A 22,602-nucleotide genomic window follows, 5' to 3' on the forward strand; every position below is an offset into this window, starting at 1 on the left:
ATAAAAATTTTATTTATGATTTCAAAGTATAGGAGATTATATCTTTCCCCTAAAACAGGGATAATGAATTGGTATCTTTATATATGCAAAAGAGATATTCTTTAAAAACTACTTTGTATAAATTGAATTTTTTTAAAAATATTTTAGTCTCTTAAGTAGAAACCAAAAAGTAGAGTCACACACCATTGTTACAATAATATTAGCTTTTATAATTGCCATGTATATACCTTTACTGAGATCTTAGTTTCTTAAAGTGGCTTCAAGTTACTATCAAGTGTCCTTTCCTTTCAATCTAAAGGACTTCTTTTAGCATTTCTTGCAGGGAAGATCTAGTGGTGATGAATTCCCTCAGCTTTTGTTTACCTGGGGATGTCTTAATTTCTCCTCAGTTTTTTTTTTTTTTTTTTTTAAAGATTTTTATTTATTCAGTTTTTTCCCCCCAAAGCCCCAGTAGATAGTTGTATGTCATAGGTTCACATCCTTCTAGTTGCTGTACATGGGACTCGGCCTCACGTTGGACGGAGAAGTGGTGCCTCGGGGCGCTCCCGGGATCCGAACCCGGGCCGCCAGCATCAGAGCGCGCGCACTTAACCGCTAAGCCACGGAGCCGGCCCTCTCCTCAGTTTTGAAGGGCAGTTTTGCTGAATATAGGATTTTGGTTAACAGTTTTTTCTTTGAGCACTTTGAATATATGAACCTACTGCCTTCTGGTCTCCAAAGTTGGTGATGAGAAATCTGCTGATAATTTCATTGAGGATACCCTGTATGTGACGTGTCACTTCTCTCTTGCTGCCTTCCAGATTCTCGTGTGTTTCAGCAGTTGGATTATAACGTGTCTTGGTGTGAGTCTCTTTGAGTTCATTCTACTTGGAGTTCTTTGGGCTTCTTGGATGTTGATATTCATGTCTTTCATCAAATTTGGGAAATTTTTGGCCATTATTTCTTCAAATAGTCTCTCTGCCCTTTTCTCTTTCTCTTTTCCTTCTAGATTTTCTACAGTGTGTATGGTGGTCTGCTTGATGGTGTCTTACAGGTCCCTTAGGCTCTCTTCACTTTTCTTCAGTATTTTTTCTTTCTGTTCTTCAGACTTGATAATTTCAGTTGTCCTATCTTCAAGTTCACTGATTCTTTCATCTGCCTCCTCAAATCTGCCTTTGAATCCCTCTAGCAAATTTTTCATTTCAGTTATTGTGCTGTTCAGCTGCAGGATTTCTTTTTACATTTTCTCTTTCTTGATATTTCCGTTTTGTTCCCTACATTGTTTTCTTGACTTTCTCCACATCTTTCTTTAGTTCTTTGAATATCTTTAAGTCAGGTGTTTTAAAGTCTTTGTCTAGTAGGTCTCCTATCAAGTCTTTTTCAGTGACAGTTTCTGTTGGTTTATTTTTTTCTGTTGAATGGGCTGTAGTTTCTTGTTTCTTTGTATGCCTTGTGATTTTTTTTTTTGTTGAAAACTGGACATTTGAATCTAATGATGTGGTGACTCTGGAAATTAGATCTCCCCCTTCCCCAGGGTTTGCTGTTTTTTTTGTATGTGTGTTTTCATTGTTGTAGGCTGTCTCTGTGCCAAGAATCAGCCTGAGGTATGAACTTAAGGTCTTCTTAAGTTTTTTCTGAGCCTTTGCTTTTCCCTGGGTTTGCATGATGACTTTATAATTTCCTCTATATGTGGTTGCTTTTGAATATAATAGTCTTCAATGTTTGGCTCCCAGAAGGGAAAAAAGAAAAATGAAGGGCTGAAGGGGAAGAAGCACTAGCACTTGAAATCCCCTTGAAGTCCCTTCAGCCAGGGCAGAAGTTGCAACAACGTCTGCCTTCCTCTTTGCACCTCAGAGATCAGAAGCAGTAATTAGTGATCAGAGCACAGATCTCTGATATTTGGAGAACAGAGTCCTTATTGCCTACCCTGGCTCCCACAAACGGTGCTAGCTGCTCCAGGAACATGTGCAAGGCTGCCTGTACAGGGCTGGGAGCTGGGTAGCTGCTACTGTTCTAAGAGCTGATAGTCACCAAAATTTATCATCCATGCTTTCCTTTGCAAGTTGCAGGCCTTCAGTAGACTCCAGAGTTCCAAAATAGTTATATCAGACAGATTCTGCCAGTGCGATTGTTGTCTAGGTGAGAAGACAGATTTCTGGTGCTTCCTACGTCTTTCCAGAATACTCCTCATAAATTAAAAGTTTAAAAAAAGATTTTATTTGAATAGTTTGAAAACTAGCAAGATAATCTTAACCCCTAGGACCACCATTTTATACACACAGGCGCATATGCACACAACAACCCTAGGAGGAGTGTTGTCACTCATCTCCAAAGCCTCTTCTGAGGCGGCTCCTTTAAGGTGTAGGACAGGCAGCCTGCACAGAGCAGTGGACTGGAGAGAGCCACCCTCAAGTGAGCTCCAGAACAGGACCCTCTAGACCTGAGGCTATTCCCAGCACAGACATAACTCATAGAAGGACATTAAGATAGCCATTTTGCCTTCCTGGGGCTTGATACAGTCATCTAAATAATGTGTGAGTTGGATTAGATCAGTGTTTCGTCAGTGAAACCACACAACAAACTATTTTACATAGAATATTGATAGTAATTCTTTCAGTGAAAAAAATGAATAGACCAAAAATCTCCCAGACTCAGCAATATATAAAGTGAAAATAAAATATAGTAACTAAACTAGTACAGCAATTTTAGGACTAACATTGGTCTAGTTTTTAGTGAATTACAGAAAATGTATCAAAGTATGGAGACATACAAAGCAGAGATAGCGTAAGTCAAGTTAACCTTTTACCATAAGTCAGTGATTTGCAATGGAAATGGAAGGTGGATATAAATTTGGGAAGCTGTCGGCAACCTCTTTTCCTGATCTGGGCCTCTGTTTCCTCATCTGTAAAACTGGGGCTGGGATAGTTGTCCCTAAGAAGACTTTCCAGTTGTAATTCTGGAATAAATTCTTGGCCCTATGATTATAGGGAATAAAACTGACAGGTGTGGTGAGGGGGTTGTTGAAGGGGTGGGGGAGTGGGTATGGTATGGTGTCAGAGCTTTCTTTCTGACTCTCCTGTTCTGCTTGCTCCTCCCACATGCAGTTCATCAGAGAGTGTGACAGCCCGGGGTGGGACAAGAGGGGACTGCGTTCTTGGTTGGATTAAAGGGTGCAGGTGGATCTGTATGACCTGGAGGGAGGTTTGCTTCCATTGTTTCCCAAAGATGGTTTTAGGAAGTTATCAACTTAAAAACTAAATTGGCCAGTTGTTTTACCCACAAAAAGAGTTTATTTGGGAACAATCAAAAAGAATTGCAATTCGGGATATAAAGGCTGTGGCAGACCATAGGCAAATCTGGAGAACAAAGGAGGGGAGCTTGCCTTTTTTTTTTTGGTAAGGAAGATTAGCCCTGGGCTAACATCTGTTGCCAATCCTCCTCTTTTTGCTGAGGAAGATTGGCCCTGGGCTAACATCCGTGCCCATCTTCCTCTACTTTATATGTGGGACGCCGCCACAGCATGGTTTGATAAGCAGTGCATAGGTCCACTCCCGGGATTTGAACCTGTGAACCCTGGGCCACTGAAGCAGAGCCTGCGAATCTAACCACTACACCATGGGCCAGCCCTGGGAGCTTGCTTTTATAGAGAAAAAAGGGGAGTTGGGAGGGGCTGTAGTAAACAAGTCCTTTGGAGGAAACTGGGAGTCTAGAGTATAGAGGCTTCTCATTGGCTAGATTGCTGCAGTCTCTCATTGGCTGGCCTCTTGCCAGGCTGGGAGAGAACTCTTCCTTCTCCTGCTGGGTAGTAAAGTAGAAAACACCTTCTTGTCAGAGATGCAAGCCAATATCTCTTCCTGTTTGAGGTAATTGACCATGTATGATAGGGCATGAGAGGCCCCCTACAGGCCTTCCTGACTCCAATTTAGTTGAAGTTTCTTTTATTAATTTCACAAAGTACGAAGACAAATATTTTTTATTTTAATCTTTTTGTATATGCTTTAGTGAGTATTAAAAAAATGTGTAGTTAGCACATCAAACCTGTTATTTCAGAGATGTAGCTGCTTACGATGTGGCTCCCTTTAAAAAATGGGTTGACTTAAAGAAAAATGTTAAATACAAGTGGTATTTGATTGTGGCAGAGATTATGATGGGGAGGGAGGCTGCTAAGAATGACTAGATTCAAGAAGCCCTGGCCTGTGGGACAGGCCCCTTGAGGTGGCACCTCAGCAGTGTGGCTGTGACATGCCTTATCCTTGCACTGGGCATTCTAAAGGCCTTACCATAAGGGAGCTTATCGTTCCTGTTCAAAGAGGAGACTGAGGCCCAGAGGGGAGATGGTCTCCCACGACACTGTGGGGAAGTGGTGTTCAGTGGGACTAGTGCCGGGCTTTTCCTGCTCTGGTGTCCCTTCTAAGAGCATCCTAGGCAACAGGCTCAGAGCCCAGCTCTGGAATGTAGTGTCCTGGAGGATTTCCTCCAGCTGGTGCCTGCCAGCTCTCTGCTGGGCCCCTCGGCTGCTGGAATCCTGGTGAGGGACTCTGGTCCTCTCCAGCAGGTGGGGCGAGAGTATCACAGCTCTTCTAGCCCATCTCCTTTGTGCACCTGCTTCTTGGAGGGTATATTGTCTGCTCTTCTGTTTGTTTGAGCAGAGGGTTCATTTGCTTTCTTTTGTTTATTCCCAAAATGGGAATAGCTTTATTGTTTATTATAAAAATTGAAATATTCAATATAAAGACTACATTAACAATATAAAGAATTAGATATATGTCTTTATATGTGTGTATAGAATAAGAGAAATTACTTAAACCCTCTTATCCAGGGATAATCACTTAACATTTTGGTGTATAACTTTTCTAGTTGTCTTTTTGTCTATATACTTAGTTGGATATCAATATCTATATAGTTTTACATAAGTGAAATCATATGGCTCATCTGTTACATACTTTTTTTTTTGCGCAACAATAGACATGTCATGGACATCTTAACATCTCAATAAATAGAGATCCTTGTCTTCAGTTTTTGTGGCTGCAGAGTATTCTCTTTTGTGGGTAGCCTTGACATAATTTAGTTAAACAATCCTCTTAAATGGAAATTTTGGTGGCATCCAGTATTTGACCCTGTTAATAATGCTGTGATAAATACCCTTGCATGCTCATCCAAGCATTTGCTTTTCTGGATATCTTACTGTATATTTTTAGATATAGAACTGTGAATCAGACGTTAGGTATATTAAAATTTTTAATGCATGTTGTAAACTGCCTTCCAGAAAGGTGGGAGTGATTTAGTCTGCCAGTGCTGGCTGGTGGGATAGTTGTTGAATGACTGCAGGTGAGCTGTGGGCTTTCTTTGGATCCCTTGCAGTCTCCCAGCTCTGGTGCATATTTCCTGGGCATTTGTGTGGGCAAACAGGCCTGCCTGTCCTCTACCCCAAATGATGGCAGGCCTGCTTCTCCCATCTGCCTCCCAGAATGCTATCCGTGTCCCTCGGGACTTTGAGGGCTGCAGCGTCCTCCGCAAGTATCTAGGCCAGCTCCACTACCTGCAAAGCCGGGTCCCCATGAGCTCAGGCCAGGAGGCTGCCGTTCCTATCACCTGGTGAGAGCTGGCAGGCAGGGCTGGGGGGAGCCTGGAGGGTACCTGGGACAGCCCAGGGGTGTCTGGGTGGCGGGGATGCCCCTTCCCTCCCCTCCCCTTTCCTTTCCTTGCTGCGCAGGATGGGGAGCGGCTTGGTGTGGTCTCCCCAGGCCTCCCTCCCTCTCACCCCACATTGGGATGGCTAGTTCCCTCACCTGGCCTCAGGGGCCTGGCCAGCTCCTTCCCTCAGGATGACTGGGGTGGCATGTCTACAGGACTGAGATCTTCTCAGGCAAGTCTGTGGCCCATGAGGACATCAAGTACGAGCAGGCCTGCATTCTCTACAACCTTGGTGAGCTGCCTGGCCCCTTGCCCATGGCCCTACCTCCCAGCCCTGCCAACCCAGGATCTCAGCTCAGCAGAAGGCCACAAAGGCAGTGGGCTGAGGGAAGGAAGACACCTGGATTCTGGCCCCTCCACTGCATTCCCCTAGCTCTGCTAGCTCTTTTCTGGGCCATTTGGAGCAACCCTGCTGGGAGAGGCTCTACTGGGTTGGCTGCCACATGGCGTTGTCACTGTGTGCTCTAGCCAGTAGAGATGGCCTCTCTTCTTTGACTGGGCAGCCCCCGACCCCCCTTGTGGCTTTGGGCTGCTTCAGGCAGAAGGAGAACTAGGCTGGACTCAACCAGCCCTGCTATCAACCCTGATGACTCAGCCTCAGCTTGGCTCAAGGGAGAAGCCTGGGGAGCCCCAGAGGTCTTCAAGACCGGACCTGTAGGCTGGGGGCTATGGACAGGAGTCTCTCCTTCCTGCACTCCCACCCCTGCCTGGTGCAGAGCAGGAGACTGAGGGGCTTTGCTGGTCTTCTCAGTTTCCCCGTTTGCTCCAGCTTTGGTGTCCTTGGACCAACTGCCTCGTTCTCAGACCCCTTTTTTCCTGGTCACGAGTGACAACACTACCCCCTCTGCCTTACCCTCGACACAGGTGTGGGCAGCCTGGGGAGTAACCACAGGCTAGCCCTGACACCATGTCTCTGCCTCGCCAGGGGCACTGCACTCCATGCTGGGGGCCATGGACAAGCGGGTGTCTGAGGAGGTGAGGAGGAGGGGAGGGGCAGTGGGTGGGACACAGGACATAACCAGGGAGGGGTGCTGAGTGTTCTCAGCCTCCAGAGTTTGAGTCCTGCCCTGTGAGAGTGGACACAGGCAGCTATCTGGCTCTGCCTCTGGCCATGCTCCCCCTCTTCCCTCCCAGGGCATGAAGGTCTCCTGTACTCATTTCCAGTGTGCGGCAGGCGCCTTCGCCTACCTGCGTGAGCACTTCCCTCACGCCTACAGCGTTGACATGAGCCGCCAGATCCTCACTCTCAATGTCAACCTTATGCTGGTGAGGAGGTGCCCTTCTTGGGGCTGAGTTGAATCCAGGGGAGGGGACAGTTAGGGCTGGATCCTAGACCAGGCCCTGTGCAGATGGCAGTGAGGGACAAATAGAGGGCCTTGGCCTTAATCTTTTGAGCCCCAGGAAGCTGGGGCTGTGCTTCTTGGAGTGGCGGAGGCTGGAGGAAATAGGACAGTGAAGTGGGGATCCCTGGGTCTGCCCGCTGGGAAGGGCAAGGCCCCCAGGTCAACAAGGGAGTGCACCTGCATTTGTTGTCCCAGGGCCAGGCTCAAGAGTGCCTTCTGGAGAAGTCGATGTTAGACAACAGGAAGAGCTTTCTGGTGGCCCGCATCAGCGCACAGGTAGGGACAGGGGTGGATGGTGGTCCTCAGGGGACTGAAGGCAGGCTTCTGGTTTACTCCTGACCCCCCACTGACGGCCCCTTCCTGGCTCAGGTGGTGGATTACTACAAGGAGGCATGCCGGGCCTTGGAGAACCCAGACACTGCCTCACTGCTGGGCCGGATCCAGAAGGACTGGAAGAAGCTTGTACAGATGAAGATCTACTACTTTGCGGCTGTGGCGCACGTGAGGGCACTGTGGCTGCTGGGTCTGGGCTGGGCTGAGTTACCACAGCTCAGAAAATAAGTAGTGAGGTCTCTTCTTCTTTTCCAGCTGCACATGGGGAAGCAGGCTGAGGAGCAGCAGAAGTTTGGGGAGCGGGTGAGTAAGCTCTGACAAAGAGGGGACTCAGAACTGGTTCCAGCCCTGTTAGTGAGATCCTGACGGAGTCCCTTCCCTTACAGAATAGATAAGGCAGTCTTCCCTCTGTCTCACCCCCACATCCCTGGCCACCCCCCTGCTGCAGGCCTTGTGTTTCTTATGTGTTGTCCCACCTGTGCAGCCCTCATCCCTAGGGGACTGAGGACGTGTAGCAGGCTCCCCTCAGTGGATGGGTAGTTGGAAGTGTAAGGTTTAAGGTAGAGCAGGGTGTGATGCTAACCTTGGTGCTGTTGGCTGGGCCGGCACCTGACTGCCTCCTCAGCTTCTTGTCTTCTAGTGGGTCAACTGATAGCCAGGCAGGGTTCGGTGGGTGGCAGAAGGAGTACAGTCCAGGCAGGGAAGGACAGACCAGGCTCTGCCCGCTGCCCCCCACAGGTTGCATACTTCCAGAGTGCCCTGGACAAGCTCAATGAAGCCATCAAGTTGGCCAAGGTAAAGCTGAAGAAGAGCCTGGCTGCCCCTCAGGGCTCTGAGAGTACAGGGAGCAAGCCTAGGGGGGCTGAGGAGTCTCCTGGCACTGGCCTTGGTTGGTGCTGAGCACTCTCCATCCCTACCCCACAGGGCCAGCCTGATACTGTGCAAGATGCACTTCGCTTCACTATGGATGTCATTGGAGGAAAGTGAGTCTGGGGGGCTAGGGATGGCCCTGGTTCTTTCTTATTAGGAAGGGTCTTGGCCCTCTGCCTGCATCATTGGGAGGAAGCCACCAGTGCCAGAGAGCAGTGGTCCACATCGGGGACTAGGTCCTGGATCCCCACTGATCGCCCAAGACTCCCCACTCCCGCTTCTCCTGACTCCCAGGTACAATTCTGCCAAGAAGGACAACGACTTCATCTACCACGAGGCTGTCCCAGCACTGGACACCCTTCAGCCTGTGAAAGGTCTGAAGCTGAGGGGAGGCCAAGGATTGGGGTAGGAGGAGAAGACAAGACAGAACAGAGGCAGACTCAAGGTTTTTGGGCTTGGTCTCCACAATTCTGCCTTCCCCTCCCAGGTGCCCCCTTGGTGAAGCCCTTACCAGTGAACCCCACAGACCCAGCTGTTACAGGCCCTGACATCTTCGCCAAACTGGTACCCATGGCTGCCCATGAAGCCTCCTCGCTGTACAGGTGGGTGGGAGGGGCTGGCCCTATTCTTAGCACAGGTGGAGTTGGGATGTCTCAAGGGACATAGGCTTCCAACAACTGCTCTGTCACTTCTGCAGTGAGGAGAAGGCCAAGCTGCTTCGGGAGATGATGGCCAAGATTGAGGACAAGAATGAGGTCCTGGAGTGAGTGCAGGGCTGGGAGTGGGAGGCGTGGGGAGTACAAGCCAGACCTCTGTGGGGTCCCCAGTGCTGCCTGCAACAGAGAGAGGAGTAGTGAAATGTCTGGTCGCACCACAAGATTTCCTTGCTCTGCCCTCCCTGCCCAGGGTCTCGTGGGCTATGTGTGTAAAATGAGTCATGTGTCTTGGGAGGAGAGTGTCCCTTCTGTCCCATTGTTTTCAGCAGTGCCCTCAGCATGTTCTCTGAAGCCAGGCCAGACCAGACTGGTGCTGGAAGTTGGAATGTTGATTTGCTCTCTGCTCGGACCTCAGACCTAGCTACAGTGGTGGGGGACTTCAGTGGTCTGGGACTGGCCTTAGTCAGCTCCTTTTATATGTCAGCACACAGCTCCTGGTCCTGTTGTCCCCCACAGCCAGTTCATGGATTCAATGCAGCTGGATCCTGAGACAGTGGACAACCTTGATGCATACAACCACATCCCGCCCCAGCTCATGGAGAAGTGTGCGGCTCTCAGTGTCCGGCCCGACACTGTCAGGAACCTAGTCCAGTCCATGCAAGGTGAGCGAGGGGGAGAGCAAGCAAGTGGAGTGCAGGAATATGAAAGTCATCTGCTACGGCCTTCTCCATGTCCCCTGTTTGCCGAGGATGGAAGTTGCACCTCTCCAAGCACCTGACGCAAGCACCCACCCCCCAAACCTCCATGGATTGCTATACCCTATGTGCTCTACATCTACATTGTTGAGGGAGCATTGGGCCATACACAAGCCCTTCACTAAGTGAGCAGTCCTGTCTCCTGGGGGATGGGCCACAGTGGGTGCCTGGCCTACTTGCCTCAGGAGCTGTTTCCCCCTTTCCCACACATACCCCCAGTGCTGTCAGGTGTATTCACGGATGTGGAGGCCTCCCTGAAGGACATCAGGGACCTGCTGGAGGAGGAGGAGCTGCTAGACCAGAAGTTGCAGGAGGCAGTGGGCCAGGCGGGAGCCAGCCTGGCAGTCTCCAAGGCTGAGCTGGCAGAGGTGAGGCGAGAATGGGCCAAGTACATGGAGGTCCATGAGAAGGCCTCCTTCACCAACAGTGAGCTGCACCGCGCCATGAATCTGCACGTTGGCAACCTACGCCTGCTCAGCGGGCCGCTGGACCAGGTCCGTGCTGCTCTGCCCACGCCAACCCTCACCCCAGGTGAGCCCCACCCCTCCCAAACCCATGGGGAGAGATGTGGAGCTAGGAGTTTCTCTGGCCTCACTGACCACTACTGCTCCCAGAGGACAAGACTGTGCTGCAGAATCTGAAGCGCATCCTGGCAAAGGTGCAGGAGATGCGAGACCAGCGCGTGTCCCTGGAGCAACAGCTGCGTGAGCTTATCCAGAAGGATGACATCACTGCCTCACTGGTTACTACAGACCACTCAGAGATTAAGGTCAGGTTGGGTGAGCAGGGTGGAGGGGCTCTGACATGGGGCTCCACCGTGAGATGGTGAGGCCCTGAGTATCTGTCCTCCACCCCCCAACACACTCCCTCAGAAGCTGTTTGAGGAGCAGCTGAAGAAGTATGACCAGCTGAAGGTGTACCTGGAACAGAACCTGGCTGCCCAGGACAACGTCCTTCAGGCACTGACAGAGGCCAATGTGCAGTATGCGGCAGTGCGGCGGGTGCTCAGTGAACTGGACCAAAAGTCAGTGTCTGGCCCTCTGCTCTTGCCCAGAGTCCCTCCTGGAGCTAGGCTCCAGCTGCTCACCTCCTGCCGGCCCTTCTGTCCACCAGGTGGAACTCCACACTACAGACCCTAGTGGCCTCTTATGAAGCCTATGAGGACCTGATGAAGAAGTCCCAGGAGGGCAAAGACTTCTATGCGGACCTGGAGAGCAAGGTGACCGCTCTCTTGGAACGAGCGCAGTCTATCTGCCAGGCCCGCGAGGCTGCCCGCCAGCAGCTCCTGGACAGGTGAGAGTGGCCTGGGGCCCAGGCACGGCTGCAGCCCAGACCCAGGCTGTGCCAATGGGAGTTTGGCTCCACTTCTTACTTACGTTGTCCCACAGGGAGCTGAAGAAGAAGCCACCACCACGGCCCACGGCCCCAAAGCCGCTGCTGCCCCGCAGAGAGGAGGGTGAGGCAGTGGAGACAGGAGACCTGCCCGAGGAGCTGCGTAGTCTGCCCCCTGACATGGTGGCTGGCCCACGGCCACCCGACACCTTCCTAGGAACTGCTGTCCCACTCCACTTTGCTCCCAGCCCCTTCCCTGGCTCTGCAGGACCAGGACCCCACTATCTCTCAGGCCCCTTACCCCCTGGTACCTACTCGGGCCCCACCCAGATGTTGCAGCCCAGGGTCCCCCAGGCACCAGGGCATCCTGCAATTGCTGTGGTACCTGGACCTGCTCTCTATCCAGCCCCTGCCTACACACCAGAGCTGGGCCTTGTGCCCCGATCCTCCCCCCAGCATGGTGTGGTGAGCAGTCCCTATGGTGGGGTAGGGCCACCCCCAGCAGTCACAGGTCTGCCCTCAGCCCCACCTCCCCAGTTCTCCGGCCCCGAGTTGACCATGGGGGTTCGGCCAGCCACCACCACAGTAGATAGTATCCAGGCCCCCATCTCCAGCCACGCAGCACCACGGCCAAACCCCAGCCCTGCTCCTCCCCAGCCCTGCTTCCCAGTGCCCCCACAACAGCCACTGCCCATGCCCTACACCTACCCTATAGGGGCCAAGCAACCCCTCCCAGCCCAGCACCACTTTTCTCCTGGGATCCCTACAGGTTTTCCAGCCCCAAGGGTTGGGTCCCAGCCTCAGCCCGCACAAGCAGCCTTTGGGACCCTGCCCCCCCAGCAGCCCCTTCTGCTCCAGCATCCGCACCTCCTCCCACCCCAGGCTCCAGGACTGGCAGCCCCTCAACCCCCGTATTCCTTTGCCCCCCAGCCTGGTGTTCTGGGGCAGCGACCACCACCCCTGCACACCCAGCTCTACCCCAGTCCCTCTCAGGACCCGCTGCCCCCCCATTCAGGGGCTCTGCCTTTCTCCAGCCCTGCGCCCCCTCAGCCTCCCCGTCCCACCCTGGCATATGGTCCTGCCCCTGCCTCCAGGCCCCTAGGCCCCCAGGCAGCCCCTCTCTCTATTCAAGGCCCCCCGCCTGCCAGCCAGCCCACCCCGAGTCCCCACCTCGTGCCTTCACCTGCCCCATCACCAGGGCCTGGCCCAGTACCTCCTCGGCCCCCAGCAGCAGAGCCACCCTCATGCCTGCGCCACAGCACTGCGGCTGCAGATCTGCTCTCCTCCAGCCCTGAGAGTCAGCATGGAGGCACTCAGCCTCCTGGGGGTGGACAGCCCTTGCTGCAGCCTACTAAGGTGGATGCGGCTGAGGGCCGGCGGCCACAGGCCCTGCGGCTGATTGAGCGGGACCCCTATGAGCACCCTGAGAGGCTGCAGCAGTTGCAGCAGGAGCTGGAGGCGTTTCGGGGCCAGTTGGGCGATGCAGGGGCTCTGGACGCTGTCTGGCGAGAGCTGCAAGATGCACAGGAACACGATGCCCGTGGCCGTTCCATCGCCATCGCCCGCTGCTACTCACTGAAGAACCGGCACCAGGATGTCATGCCCTATGATAGTAACCGCGTGGTGCTGCGCTCGGGCAAGGATGACTATATCAACGCCAGCCGTGTGGAGGGGCTTTCGCCATACTGCCCACCCTTGGTGGCCACCCAGGCCCCACTGCCTGGCACAGCTGCTGACTTCTGGCTCATGGTGCATGAACAGAAAGTGTCGGTCATTGTCATGTTGGTGTCTGAGGTTGAAATGGAGAAGGTGAGAGGGAGAGGTTGGGTGGGCGCCCAGGAGGGACCCTGGAGAACCAGCCCTAACTGCCCCATCTATTTGCCCCTCAGCAAAAGGTGGCACGCTACTTCCCCACTGAGAGGGGCCAGCCCATGGTGCACGGTGCCCTGAGCCTGGCCCTGAGCAGTGTCCGCACCACTGAGACCCACGTGGAGCGGGTGCTGAGCCTGCAGTTCCGTGACCAGAGCCTTAAGCGTTCCCTCGTGCACCTCCACTTCTCCACTTGGCCTGAGTTGTGCGTATGCTGCCCCGGCTGGTGGTTGGGGTCCTGGGGGCTGTCTGCTCCTTGGTGCAGGTAGGGGTGGTGAGGGCCTCAGATCAGGTCTGGCTCAAAGGCCCTGCCCTGCCCCTGCAGAGGCCTGCCCGACAGCCCCAGCAACCTGCTGCGCTTCATTCAGGAGGTACATGCACATTACCTGCACCAGCGACCCCTGCACACACCCATCATCGTGCACTGCAGGTAGGGTGCAGGTAGGGGGTGGGCAGCTGCCTGAGGTTTCTCCTCTATGGGCTTTTGGGCTGGCCTTACACTCCCTTCCTGCTGCAGCTCCGGGGTGGGCCGCACGGGAGCCTTTGCACTGCTCTACGCAGCTGTGCAGGAGGTAGAGGCTGGAAACGGGATTCCTGACCTGCCTCAGCTGGTGCGGCGTATGCGGCAGCAGAGGAAACACATGCTACAGGAAAAAGTGAGGGTCTGGGCAGGCGGGTGCTGGGATGGGCCTTCTGCCCTGGGGTCACAGGGCCCTGCCCAGCTGACCAAGCCAAATGCACCTCTGCAGCTGCACCTCAGGTTCTGCCACGAGGCAGTGGTAAGACACGTGGAGCAGGTCCTGCAGCGCCACGGCATGCCCCCTCCGTGCAAACCCTCGGCTGGCACAAGCGTCAGCCAGAAGGTGAGGAAGGAGTCCCTAGGGGCTATTGGGCCAGCCTCGTGGACCCCCGTTTTCACCCAGTTCTGTCTTCTCAGAATCACCTTCCTCAGGACTCCCAGGACCTGGTCCTTGGTGGAGACGTGCCCATCAGCTCCATCCAGGCTACTATCGCCAAGCTCAGCATCCGGCCTCCTGGGGGCTTGGATTCCCCAGCCCCGAGCCTGCCAGGCCCCGTAGAGCCCCCTGGCCTGCCACCAGCCAGCCTCCCAGAGTCTACCCAGCTCCCATCTTCCTCCCCACCCACTCTCTCCTCACCCCTGCCTGAGGCCCCCCAGCCTGAGGAAGAGCAGCCAGTACCTGAGGTCCCCAGCCTGGGGCCCCCCTCCTCTTCCCTGGAGTTGCTGGCCTCCCTAACTCCTGAGGCCTTCTCCCTGGACAGCTCCTTGCGGGGAAAGCAGCGGATGAGCAAGCAGAACTTTCTGCAGGCCCATAATGGGCAGGGTCTGCGGGCTGCCCGGCCCACTGATGACCCTCTCAGCCTTCTGGATCCACTCTGGACACTCAACAAGACCTGAATAGGCTTTGCCTGCCTGGTCCTTACACTACATCACTTCCCATGCCTGTCTGCCCATGCTCAGCAGGGCCTCTCGGGGTGGGCCTGGTCTCTTACTCCCATTCCTGCTGCCTTCAGCCCTGCCTGGCCCAGCCCACACCCCTGTGGGGTAGAGATGCATCACGGGCCTTGGGTCAGGTTCTGCTCCTTTGTGAGACCTGACATTTTTCAGCTCTTTGCTATTGAAGTAATAATAAACCAACCTATTCTGTGGCCAGTGTCTGTCCATTGTTGCCTCAGGGAGGGAGCCTGAGCCCCAGTAGCACCATCTGAAATGTGGTATGTTTAGTGGGCTTGGATGTGGATGGGTAGAAGGATGACCTTGAGCCACCATTGGTTTCCACACCTCTGAAATGGTTAAGTAAGAAAGCCTCTAGTGCTTGCTTGCTGTGCCTCCCCCACCCTGTAACTGTCCCTATCCGCTTCTTGTATAGCTCCTGCCTGGAGCGGCTCTGAGGTGAGAGAAATCTAACCAAGTGCTAAAGTTTAAGCACAGGGAGGGAGTATGTTTGTTTGTTTGTTAGTGACGCAGAATCTCCTCTAGGGGAAGACGCAAGTAGAGCACAAGGCCTCTGGCAGATGTGATTTAAAAAAAAAAGTAGTTTAATAATATTACAGTCATGAGGCAGCTTGCAGAAGACTTGTCTCCTCCCCCCAGTCTAGGTCCAGTGCATTGGCCCTGTGTGGCTAGCTGAGAGGGGCGCAGCTGCTGCCCACCCTCAGTCCAGCTTTTCCAGCACAGAGGGCACATACACCAGGCTGAGCTCGCTGCCAAAGTTGCAGACAATGGCAGCATTGTCCAGCACCAGGATCTGGCGGGCAGGCTGGGCCTCACTGTTCTTCCCCAGGTAGACTGTCTGTAACAGGTCCCCGTAGTTTAGGTCCCAAAAGGAGACACAGCCCTGGCCGCCGGTCACCAGCAGGTTGTCTGAGATGACACCCAAGCTTGCACCACAGCCCAGGTCCTAGAGGCAAGGACATGACAGGCTCAGTGTCTTGAGTCCTTCTCTAAGACACGAAGAATACTGTGGCTCCCAACCTGCCTACCTGCTGAATGGAGTAGAGCTTGATGCCTGTGCTGCGGTCCCAGATGCTGATGAGGTCATCCAGGCCACTGCTGATGACGCAGGAGGTGGTACAGGTGAGGGAGGTGACATCCCCACGGTGAGCGAACATGTGGCTGACCCGGCTGCCAGTCAGCACATCCCAGAGGCAGATGGCCCCATCTTGTCCTCCACTGGCCAGCACCATGGTCTAGGGAAACAGGCCCAGGGAGCCGGGTCACTGAGGTGGAATACCTTGATACATAAAGGTGTCCTAGGGCCCTGGTGGGTGTGGGCCCTCACTCTACTTTCCAAAAGGCCCTTGGTGGCCAGCTCCCAGGAATCAGAAACAAGGGCCATGGCCTGGCTTGGTACTCCTGCACCCCCCACAGCCCCCCATAGGCCCCTCACCTGGTCAATGTACACAGCTGTGATGGCCCCTGAGTGGCCCTGCAGGGTGAAGAGGCAGCATGAGTCCTCCAGACGGAACACCTGGGGGCAGGGACGGGCATCAGGTTCTGGTCTCTCCGGTGTTTTCCAAATTATACTTTGGCCAAGAATTCCCTTGCACAATTCATCCAGGACACCTCCAGGCTCTCCCTGACTGACCCCAAATGCTCCTCGTCCCTTGTGCTAGGCCACCCTGGCACCTAAGAGATGGAGCCAACACTCACTCTCAGTGTGTGGTCTTGGCTCCCAGTCACAAGGCGCCCGGCAGCGGCCTTCAGGGCTGTGATGGGTTTCTGGTGTGCACAGGGTACTGTGTGGGTCAGGCGACAGGCCACCGTGTCACTGCTGCTGTACACGGGGGATGCAGGGGAATTGCCCCGCCCTGGGGTCCCTTGGGGACAAGAGGCCAAGTGAGAGATCTCGGAGAAGACACCTTACAGGCAGCCCCTGAACTCCACCCACCAGGTGCAGGCACCTGCCCAGCCCAGGCCCTCTGACCTCGGAACTGCAGCGGGCTGAGGGCAGTGTGCGTCTCCAAGGAGAAGAAATCAAGAGAACCATTGAGCCGGGCAGCCACAATCCTGGAAGAGAAGAGCAGCTGCCAGGGGGCTCTCCCTCAGAGCCCCCAGCCTTGAGGCCAAGCACCACGGCTACTTGACAGGCTCAGCTCCACTGAGCATGTGGGAACAACAGAGACAGGAGGGACCATGGCCAAGAGGGAAGGACAGGTGCTGGGGAACAGATGCTGAAGCTGGATGGCCCAGGTTGCAACTCTAATTATTAACCTCTCTGTGCCTCAGTTTCTTCATCTGTGAAACGGGGACAACAGTACGCACCTCACAGGGTGGTCACAACGAGTAAATGAGCTAATAAATGTAAAGTGGTACCTGGGGAACATCACCTAAGACTGCAAACTAAAAGGAAAAAAAAAAAAAGAAAAAGCATGGGGAGGGTTCCTCTTCATAGCCTGGAGCTAAAGGAAAGGCTTCTGAGCAGGGGAAATAAGACCTGAGGTGGGGCTGTGTTCTGCCGCTGCAGGAGGTACTGCTGTCTCCAGCACATAGAAGCAGCTTCGACCCAAGGACCACCCACTCCACTTCCTTTTTCCATAAAGAAACAAGAGTTTTCTTCACTGCCTAGGAATTCCTAGGCACAGGCTGACAGGCAGAGATGGGGACATTTGCCCAGTGGCCCCAAAGCCTCGAAGTGAGTGGGGCTCAAAATCTCACTCAAGCAAAAGGCAATGCATGGCTACAACCTCCGCCCAGGAACTGGAAGGGCCCACGGCAGAGCTGGGGAAGGCTTGGTGTACGGAAAAGGGGAGGGCAAGGAGGAGAGACCATAGTCACTAGGAACTCTGCCTGTTGGACTGAGACCATGGGCTTTCCCTAAAACTGAAAAAAAAAAAAACAAGAAGCAAGGGAGAATTTCCAAGCTTGGGGATCCTAATGAACTTGGCGAGGCTGGAGGGTAGGATGCTGAACAAGGCCTGTGCAAGAAGCCTGGTGGTGGCAGGAATGACAGCAGCAGCCAACAGAAATCGAGAGAGGGGCCAGCCCGGTGGCATAGCAGTTAAGTTTGCGTGTTCAGCTTTGGTGGGCCTGGGATTTGCCAGTTTGGATCCTGAGTGTGGACCTATTCACCGCTCATCAAGCCATGCTGAGGTGGCGTCCCACGTAGAGGAGCTACAACTCTACAACTATGATATACAATTATGTACTGGGGCTTTGGGGAGAAACACGAAAAAGAGGAAGATTGACAACAGATGTTAGTGCAGTGCCGATTTTGCTTAAAAAAAAAAAAAAAGAAAGAAAGAAATTGAAAGAGCTAAGGACAAGGGGTACCCCCTACCCCAAGAAAAAAAAGCTCAAGCTCTAGCTTAGATGGTGGTGCCACATATGGTCAGGGACCCTGGAAGGAAGAGCCCATATGAGATAGGCAGGTGAAGCACTCAGCAGGAGGCACCTGGTCATGGGTGAGACCTGGGTTTATGAGCCCAGAGGTGGAAGCCAAAGCCCAGGTGGCTGAGACCCTCCCAGCCAGATGGAGATGGAGCCCTGGGAATACCTACAGCCAAGAGGCGTGCTACGGAGGGAGGTGATAACAGTGTCCACCATCAAAGAGAAAGAAAAGTTTTAACAAGAAGGTTCTTCTGAAAATGCATTTTTCTATAACTGAAAATGCAGCCAAGAAACCCAGAAAGGTCAGTATTGACAGGCTTATTAGAGATACTTTGGCTTCAGAAGGGTGAGCCACTCCCCACTGTCACAGTGGTTAAGGGCCCTGGGAGCTCACCATTTGCCAAGCCCTATTCTAAGTGCTTCCTACCAGTTAACTCTTTTGGTTGTCACCCCTCCTGTTGAGGTGGACTACCCACTGTTCACAGGTGTGGGGCTGGGCACCGAGAAGGGAAGTTGAGTCACACACCAGTGAAGGGGAGCCAGGACTCAAACTCAGAGAGTATGGCCTGGCCAGGAAGGGCTGGGGATGTCTGGGGTTGAGCCAGGCAACCCAGCACTCACACCTTTTGTCCAGGAAGACGAGGGCCGTGATGCCCGAGGAGACCTCCTCGCTGCTGCAGTGTAGCAGGCCCTCGATGGCGTCCCATACCTGCAAGCCCAGAAGCTGTGAGCACCTGCGGGCCAGGAAGGCCCATAAGCCCCCAGTGTGGAGGACCCCTCTGCCCACCTCCAGCCCCTCTGCCCACCTCCAGCCGGCCACTGCTCCGCCCCACCACGATGAGGTTGCCCTGCAGCTCCAGGCTCCAGATGGAGCCGTCTGCGCTGGGGGCCCAGGTGAGGGAAAGGGAGCCCTTCTCTGGAGGAGAGCCCCCCTCATCCTCAGGGGCCTGGGGCAGTGTAGGCCCAGGTGAGGAGGGGCGCAGGGCTGGTGAGTGGACGGGCGCCAACCCCTCCTCCTGGTACACTCGCTGCACCAAGCGGCTGAAGTCATAGCCCAGGGAGTCCCGAGTGCGGCCGCAGCTCGCCCGGTGCCGGGGCTCTGGCTGAGCGGGTTCTGAGAGCTGCAGCTGCGCTGAGAAGTTGGTATCAATCAAGCAGGTGAGGTCCGGCTGGTCCCCGAAGAGGGAAGGTGGTGGGGGGCCCCGGGGGCGGTGCCGCAGCGGAGGGCTGTCCCCAAGCTCCTCTGGGCCACCCTTCCCGCCATCTGACAGCCGTTCCCAGCTCTCCTGAGCCTCGAACACACTGCCAACACCACTGTCCCGGCGCTGCCTGCTGGGGGAGCCAAGAGGGCAGAGTGAGGACAGTGGAGGATGGCAGGGGATGACAGGGAATGGTGAGAGGTAGGGGGGGACAGAGTCGGGGTTGGGACAGGGGAGGGGCGTGGAAGGGGGGGCCCCTACCCTGGGCGTGGGATGCGTGTGAGGCAGTCCCCAGTCTGTGCATCCCACACGCAGACGTGGCCCGCCAGGCAACAGCTCACCAGCAGCATGCCATCACTGGCCAGACATTCGATGTCCTGCGGAAGCGTGACATGCACATGGGCATGGGCACTGGCGTTGGCAAGGCCCCAGGCGCCCCCCAGGCCCTGGGTCACACTCACCATGAGGTGCCCACGCAGCACCAGGGGCACAATCTCTGTCTCAGGTGGCGCATAGCCATAGTCGTCACAGGGCAGGTCCCCGCGCCGCCGCCGGCCCGGCCCACTGCCGGGCTGCCCGTAGTTGCGCGGGCAGAGCACGCGGTAGAGGCAGAGCAGCAGTAACACGAGGAGAATGCCCGCGGCCAGGCCAAGCGCTGCCACCCTGTGCCAGGTGGGACAGTGGTAAGGCGCGCCCTGGCTCTCCCACCACCACCCCCGCCCCCACGGGCCTTACTTGTACAGAGTGACATCTCCATGGGCCTGCACCACACCTGGCCCCTTGGGGCCGGCCTCCCAGAGCCCACCTGGCCCGGGCTGCAGCGGGGGCCAGGCACTGCGGCTGTCCTGAGGGTGCCGCCCCTCCAGGGCCTCCTTCGGGTTCAGGTGGAGCGTGACCGGGATGACAGGCAGCAGGCTGATGTACCTGGGACCGGGCAGGTGGGGAGCCTCAGAGGGGATGCCCTCAGAAGGGTCCCTCCTGCTGCTGCCCCAGACCCCTCCCTACTCTCCATGCAGGACTCAGCTCGACCTGCCCGACTCAGCAACCACCACCCTCTCAGTACAGTCTTCTCAGTATGGGCAGTGGGGACAGAGGCAGGCCTCTCCCCAGCCCAGCTCTGGTACTCCAACCTTGCTCTGTCACAGACACCAGCACTCAAGCAGCCATCCCTGCAGTGGGGGCTGTCTCCATCACCCATCCTGGCACACAGCGAGCAGTAGCAAGTGGGTGGATCTCATTCTCACCAACAGGCAGCAACCTGTGACTCCCCAGAGCAGGGCCCAGGGCCACCGTCTTGGGTTGTGGCTGCCTGGAGCACTGGTTCCTACCTCACAACCTTATGGGTATTTTATTATTTGAAAGGAAACAGAATTCAAAGCAGTGGGTCTCCTCCCAGCCAGTGAGGAGGTGACCACTGGCACAGCCCAACTCACCTCTTTGCCAGTGTGATGTTGTAATAGCTGAAGAGCGTCGGCCAGTGGCGGAAGGACAATTTCCTCCAAAGTTCCTCGTCCTCAGGCCCCCAGGTTACCTCTGGGACTGGACTGTCATAGACACCCTCTATCGGACCACCAGGCTCGGGTAGCTCCCCTGGCAATGTCTGGTTCTCAGGTAACTTAGGGGCATCAGGTGGGAAGATGGAAAAGGCAGGGTCCGGGTGGCTGGCAGGCAGCACACCACTAGGCACAGGCATGGGAGTCAGGGCGCCCTCGCCCAGTGGGCTCTGTTCTGTCACCTGGGCAGCAAGGTAGGTGCGTAGCCCTGCTGGGTCTGTGTACACCAGGATGCCGATCCAGACAACAGTGCCAGCCTGCAGGGGGACATGAGGTGCTCAGTGGGGCCTCTGGGAGGAATAGGCAGCTCCAACCCCCAGCAGACTTGGACTTCATGCTAGAAGGAGGCAGCATGGGGACCTCAGGCCTGGGGTGGGGAGAGAACACAGGCCCGTATCTGTCCTTCCCTTCTGTTTCCCCAGTCCTCCCACTATCACCTGGGGCCAATTGCCATTGGAGGGACCTAGTTCCCCTTCTATGGTCACGGTTTGGGTTTCCTGGCCTGGAAATACAGAGGAGCACCCTTGAGTTTGATACAGAACTTTTCTACCCCCAGTGCCCATCTCAGCTAGGGCCAGAAAGCTGCCACCATTCCCATGGCCAGAGGGACCGGCTGCCTGACCTGCTCCAGAGACACCCACGCGTCCTGGTCCTCAGACGGCCTCAGCCTTGCTGCCCTCCCACTTCCATTCGTTGGGAGAGGTGCTGTCAGCCAGCAGCCATCCCAGCAGGTAAATTACTTTACCCAGCATTTTCTGATGTCTGCACACTATGTAGCAGCCAGTGAACCCTGACTCAGGGAATCATGATGGTTCCATCTCAGAGCACCCCATTTAGCAGGTTCCTGTCCCAGGTCATTCTGGGGAGATGATGACTCCTCAACCTGACAACCTCAGGGCTGCTTCTCCCAGAAATAGGCTTATCACCTCAGAAACCATGGGGCCTGGGCAGGAGAGTATGGTGGGTAGCTTCCCAAAGCTGGGCTTCAAGAGGCCACAAGGGCCTGAGGAGCATCCCCCACCTCCAAGGCAAAGTACAAAATTCAACAGGGAATTGAGTGCTGGCCCTTGGAGGAGGGCAGGGCAGGGAAGGCAGGTACCATGATGAGGCGCTGAGCCAGGCGGGTGCGGGCCAGGAAGTAGATGACACGCAGCCTCTTGGGCAGCCGCAGGTTCCGGAAGGAAGATGGTTGCAGCGTGATGGTGTAGGGTGTGGATGGCCGCACAGCCAGTTGCCTTTCGAAGCGTGCTGGCCGCCCCACTGGCTTAGCTGGGGGCAGGCAGGCCTCAGGGGGCAGCCGTTTGTTCAGGTCTGCTAGCTGTTGGGGGTGCAGTGGTCAGGGCCTGAGCGTGCTGTCCAGAGGCTGCCCACATGGGGCCACTGCCCCTGCCCAAGGTCTGTACCTCTCTCACCCGAGATCCCCTGAGCACAGCCAGGGCTGAGGAGAAGGTGGGTGGGGCAGGGCTCAGCCCTCTCCTACCTCCATCCGGCGAATGTCAATGGACAGGACAGTGGTGAAAAACAGCATCTGAAGGAAGAAGTCAGACACCAGGCCCACGACAGCAAAGAGACAGAACTCCTGGAATTAGAGCAGATGAAGGGACACCATGACCTCATGGCCCAGCACCCTAGAGAAGCAGTTCCCTGCCTGCGGGCACCTCAGAATCTGCAGGGCAGTGGCAGGTAGGGCAGAGCAGAGATAAAGAAGAGAGATGCTGGTAGTTCTGAATCTGGGAGTGGCCAAGGACAGGAGGGACAGTGCCAGCGGCTCCCTCCCTTCCCACCAGGGGGCAGCAGAGACCCCTCACACCCTTATCCAGAGAAGGCCGAAGGGTGGGTGCTCTCCCTGAACCTTCTGATCCCCCTAGAGAGGAGGGCCTGACCCAACTTGGAAAGCTCTGAGCCCCATCAGCCTGCTACCCAAAAAGCCCTCCCCCACTGAGCGCGTGGCCCTGCTCATCTGCCATGGACCAACACATACCCAGAGCCCAGGCCTGACCCGATTTGAGGGCACTCGGAAAGGTTCCTGGCCAGTGACTACACTGGACCAATGAAGGGAGGGAGAGAGGCCAGGAGGGAATTAATTCTGCCCTAAAATTGATAAAATGTAGTCTCTGCTCCCCAAGCTCTGTTGATAGGTGGAATTTTCTAAGATTTAAGTTTTCCTCCC

The 22,602-nt window shown here is 55.2% G+C and overlaps 2 protein-coding genes across 6 annotated transcripts in view; one reads left to right on the plus strand and one right to left on the minus strand.

Annotated features, from left to right (window-relative positions):
* The window catches only part of PTPN23 (protein tyrosine phosphatase non-receptor type 23), a 32,668-nt gene extending 18,169 nt beyond the window's left edge, over positions 1–14,499 (plus strand). Inside the window, exons 3-25 of the mRNA XM_004419630.2 lie at positions 5,447–5,574; positions 5,829–5,905; positions 6,599–6,648; positions 6,808–6,939; positions 7,212–7,292; positions 7,386–7,517; positions 7,605–7,652; positions 8,088–8,144; positions 8,274–8,332; positions 8,514–8,593; positions 8,707–8,821; positions 8,917–8,982; positions 9,392–9,537; positions 9,850–10,161; positions 10,245–10,399; positions 10,503–10,654; positions 10,744–10,923; positions 11,019–12,771; positions 12,852–13,036; positions 13,157–13,261; positions 13,349–13,487; positions 13,581–13,694; positions 13,769–14,499. Of these exons, the coding sequence (XP_004419687.1) occupies positions 5,447–5,574; positions 5,829–5,905; positions 6,599–6,648; positions 6,808–6,939; positions 7,212–7,292; positions 7,386–7,517; positions 7,605–7,652; positions 8,088–8,144; positions 8,274–8,332; positions 8,514–8,593; positions 8,707–8,821; positions 8,917–8,982; positions 9,392–9,537; positions 9,850–10,161; positions 10,245–10,399; positions 10,503–10,654; positions 10,744–10,923; positions 11,019–12,771; positions 12,852–13,036; positions 13,157–13,261; positions 13,349–13,487; positions 13,581–13,694; positions 13,769–14,248 (4,746 nt within the window). The 3' untranslated portion in view covers positions 14,249–14,499. The remainder of the gene's footprint in view (positions 1–5,446; positions 5,575–5,828; positions 5,906–6,598; positions 6,649–6,807; positions 6,940–7,211; positions 7,293–7,385; positions 7,518–7,604; positions 7,653–8,087; positions 8,145–8,273; positions 8,333–8,513; positions 8,594–8,706; positions 8,822–8,916; positions 8,983–9,391; positions 9,538–9,849; positions 10,162–10,244; positions 10,400–10,502; positions 10,655–10,743; positions 10,924–11,018; positions 12,772–12,851; positions 13,037–13,156; positions 13,262–13,348; positions 13,488–13,580; positions 13,695–13,768) is intronic.
* A 367-nt stretch (positions 14,500–14,866) lies between these two features.
* The window catches only part of SCAP (SREBF chaperone), a 67,401-nt gene continuing 59,665 nt past the window's right edge, over positions 14,867–22,602 (minus strand). For 3 of the 5 annotated variants that reach the window (XM_004419632.3, XM_087430883.1, XM_087430884.1), the window contains exons 11-23: positions 21,913–22,011; positions 21,532–21,750; positions 20,313–20,689; positions 19,615–19,803; positions 19,341–19,542; positions 19,141–19,256; positions 18,487–19,012; positions 18,304–18,389; positions 16,278–16,360; positions 16,004–16,170; positions 15,741–15,821; positions 15,334–15,540; positions 14,867–15,251 (exon numbers count right to left, since the gene is read on the minus strand). In XM_004419632.3, coding sequence (XP_004419689.1) covers positions 15,006–15,251; positions 15,334–15,540; positions 15,741–15,821; positions 16,004–16,170; positions 16,278–16,360; positions 18,304–18,389; positions 18,487–19,012; positions 19,141–19,256; positions 19,341–19,542; positions 19,615–19,803; positions 20,313–20,689; positions 21,532–21,750; positions 21,913–22,011 — 2,598 coding nt within the window. In that variant the 3' untranslated portion in view covers positions 14,867–15,005. Of the gene's footprint in view, positions 15,252–15,333; positions 15,541–15,740; positions 15,822–15,845; positions 15,980–16,003; positions 16,171–16,277; positions 16,361–18,303; positions 18,390–18,486; positions 19,013–19,140; positions 19,257–19,340; positions 19,543–19,614; positions 19,804–20,312; positions 20,690–21,531; positions 21,751–21,912; positions 22,012–22,602 lie in introns of those variants that run through there. The other 2 variants (XM_014791518.2, XM_087430885.1) reach the window with 2 other exon arrangements.

The sequence above is a fragment of the Ceratotherium simum genome, chromosome 5 (assembly GCF_057802395.1).
Source record: "Ceratotherium simum simum isolate JZ-2026a chromosome 5, ASM5780239v1, whole genome shotgun sequence".
NCBI classification, from domain to species: Eukaryota; Metazoa; Chordata; class Mammalia; order Perissodactyla; family Rhinocerotidae; genus Ceratotherium; species Ceratotherium simum.